The sequence below is a fragment of the Austrofundulus limnaeus genome, unplaced genomic scaffold, assembly GCF_001266775.1.
Source record: "Austrofundulus limnaeus strain Quisiro unplaced genomic scaffold, Austrofundulus_limnaeus-1.0 Scaffold28, whole genome shotgun sequence".
Classification (NCBI taxonomy): Eukaryota; Metazoa; Chordata; class Actinopteri; order Cyprinodontiformes; family Rivulidae; genus Austrofundulus; species Austrofundulus limnaeus.
In genome coordinates this window covers 1,490,042-1,491,808 of record NW_013952430.1, presented here as the reverse complement: position 1 = coordinate 1,491,808, position 1,767 = coordinate 1,490,042, and the positions used below count along the sequence as shown (strand labels likewise).

Here is a 1,767-nt window from a genome sequence, read left to right as displayed (position 1 = left end):
ACAGACAGGCTCTGGTATCATGGCTACCCAGCAACGGAGCTCAAAAGTGTGGGATCATTYYAADAAAATGAAAGAGAAACCTGTGCAATATCTGCAGAGCAGAACCTGCCTTTCATAGCAGTTATTTTTTGTTAGCATATAGCTAAAATCTAACGATGGTTATACAATAGCAGCTGCATTCTGGCACGAAAAGCTGTATGTTTTATATTCAATTAACGTATGATCTGATTAGTCGACTAATCGAAAAAATAATCGATGAATAATCGATTATAAAAATAATTGTTTGTGGCAGCTCTATTCTCTGATGTGATTTGAATCCAAATGAGCTAAAGTGCAGGATGTAGAAAACAAAATACTTAGGGCATCTGACAATTTATTACTAATACCTGCCAATCAATAATATTATTTATCACTTAGCAGTAGTATCATTGTCACAGCACAATAGGTTATGTTTTTGTGGCCATGTGAATATGTGTGCAGCACACTTTTATAAACGCAGCCAATTTGGGTATTTGTTTGTTTATTTGTTTAATCAGTGGTTTTAAGTAGAAACAGAAACCAGGAAGTCATAGTGCCACTGCCAACACATGACTGCAGTTATTTGAGGGGAAAACAACTGAACCGAAATCAACATTATGTCCATTAAAAGCACCTGACAGACGATAGAAACACATGGAGCTGTTCTGACGGAGGGAGCTGACGGATCAGACTTACTTGAGTCCCATTCAGAGCGACCTGCGACTCGTTGTGAGCCATAGTGATAGTTTCCTCCTGGGGTGACAGCTCAGTGGGTCAGAGTTCTGCAGAACCTCGCTGGCGGCTCGGAACCAACATGAAAAGCGGCTGTCTGTGGATGTAGCCCGGTTACTTTTGGAAGAGCTTCTGTTTTGCTTTACGGTTTCCGCGTGCCGTTTGAATCAGCTGACCTGCTGGTTCGTGCGGAAGCACGTGGTCACCGGTTGTTAACTCCTAGCCGCTCTGGGTGCTGCAGACAGCAGCCTCTCAACACCAAGGAAAACTGGAGCAAACAGACAAACTCAAACTAGACCAGCTCTCTGTAAACACACCATATGAAAGATAAAAGCTAATTATAATAGTAAACTTCCATTAGATTTGCTGCTTTCACTTTTATAAGCTGTTTAAGACAATTTATTCACCTATAGATATTTTTATTTATTTTTCTTAATCTCAGTTATTTGTTCAAACATTTTTTCAGCCTATGAATCATTTTTGCTTCAAAATAAAGGAAAAGATGACAATACTGAGTAAACTATTCAACAAAGTAAACATCTTTTTTATAGGATATAACACCATAAATACCTGAACAAAGCATTATTTACTGCCTGCCACTGAAAGGCAGCTGATAATTTGATTTTTTTTTGTGTGTGTTTATCTTCCTGTTCACCAAATAGCTTAAGAATCAGTGCGTGAATTTTGTTAAAACTCCCAGAAATGTAATCCTTAAAGGTGCGTCGACAGCTGATTAACTTTTGGAGTCAAGCTGATTTAAGATGGCCGTCAGAGGTAACCAACCTTGGTGAGCACAAACGTATATCTCAGGTAATTTTACAGATGAGCTAAAATATTGTAGTGGCATAGCTGATAGTCATTCCAAACTTATTATCTGAGCACAAACAAACTGGGTGAGACATTTGTGTTAAACGTTGGCAGTAACTGTTGCTGTCAACCCTAGTCTGTTAGATGCCTTATAAACCACTAAATATATTTCTGACATTCTCAAAAATAGTCCTTGGACATACCTCTACA

General features: G+C 38.5%; 1 protein-coding gene across 2 annotated transcripts in view; it reads right to left on the bottom strand.

The window, feature by feature from the left end:
• Positions 1-980, bottom strand: part of lrmda (leucine rich melanocyte differentiation associated) — a 316,113-nt gene extending 315,133 nt beyond the window's left edge. For both annotated transcript variants that reach the window (XM_014005095.1, XM_014005094.1), the window contains exon 1: positions 715-980. In XM_014005095.1, coding sequence (XP_013860549.1) covers positions 715-756 — 42 coding nt within the window. In that variant the 5' untranslated portion in view covers positions 757-980. The remainder of the gene's footprint in view (positions 1-714) is intronic.
• Positions 981-1,767: the final 787 nt, after the last annotated feature.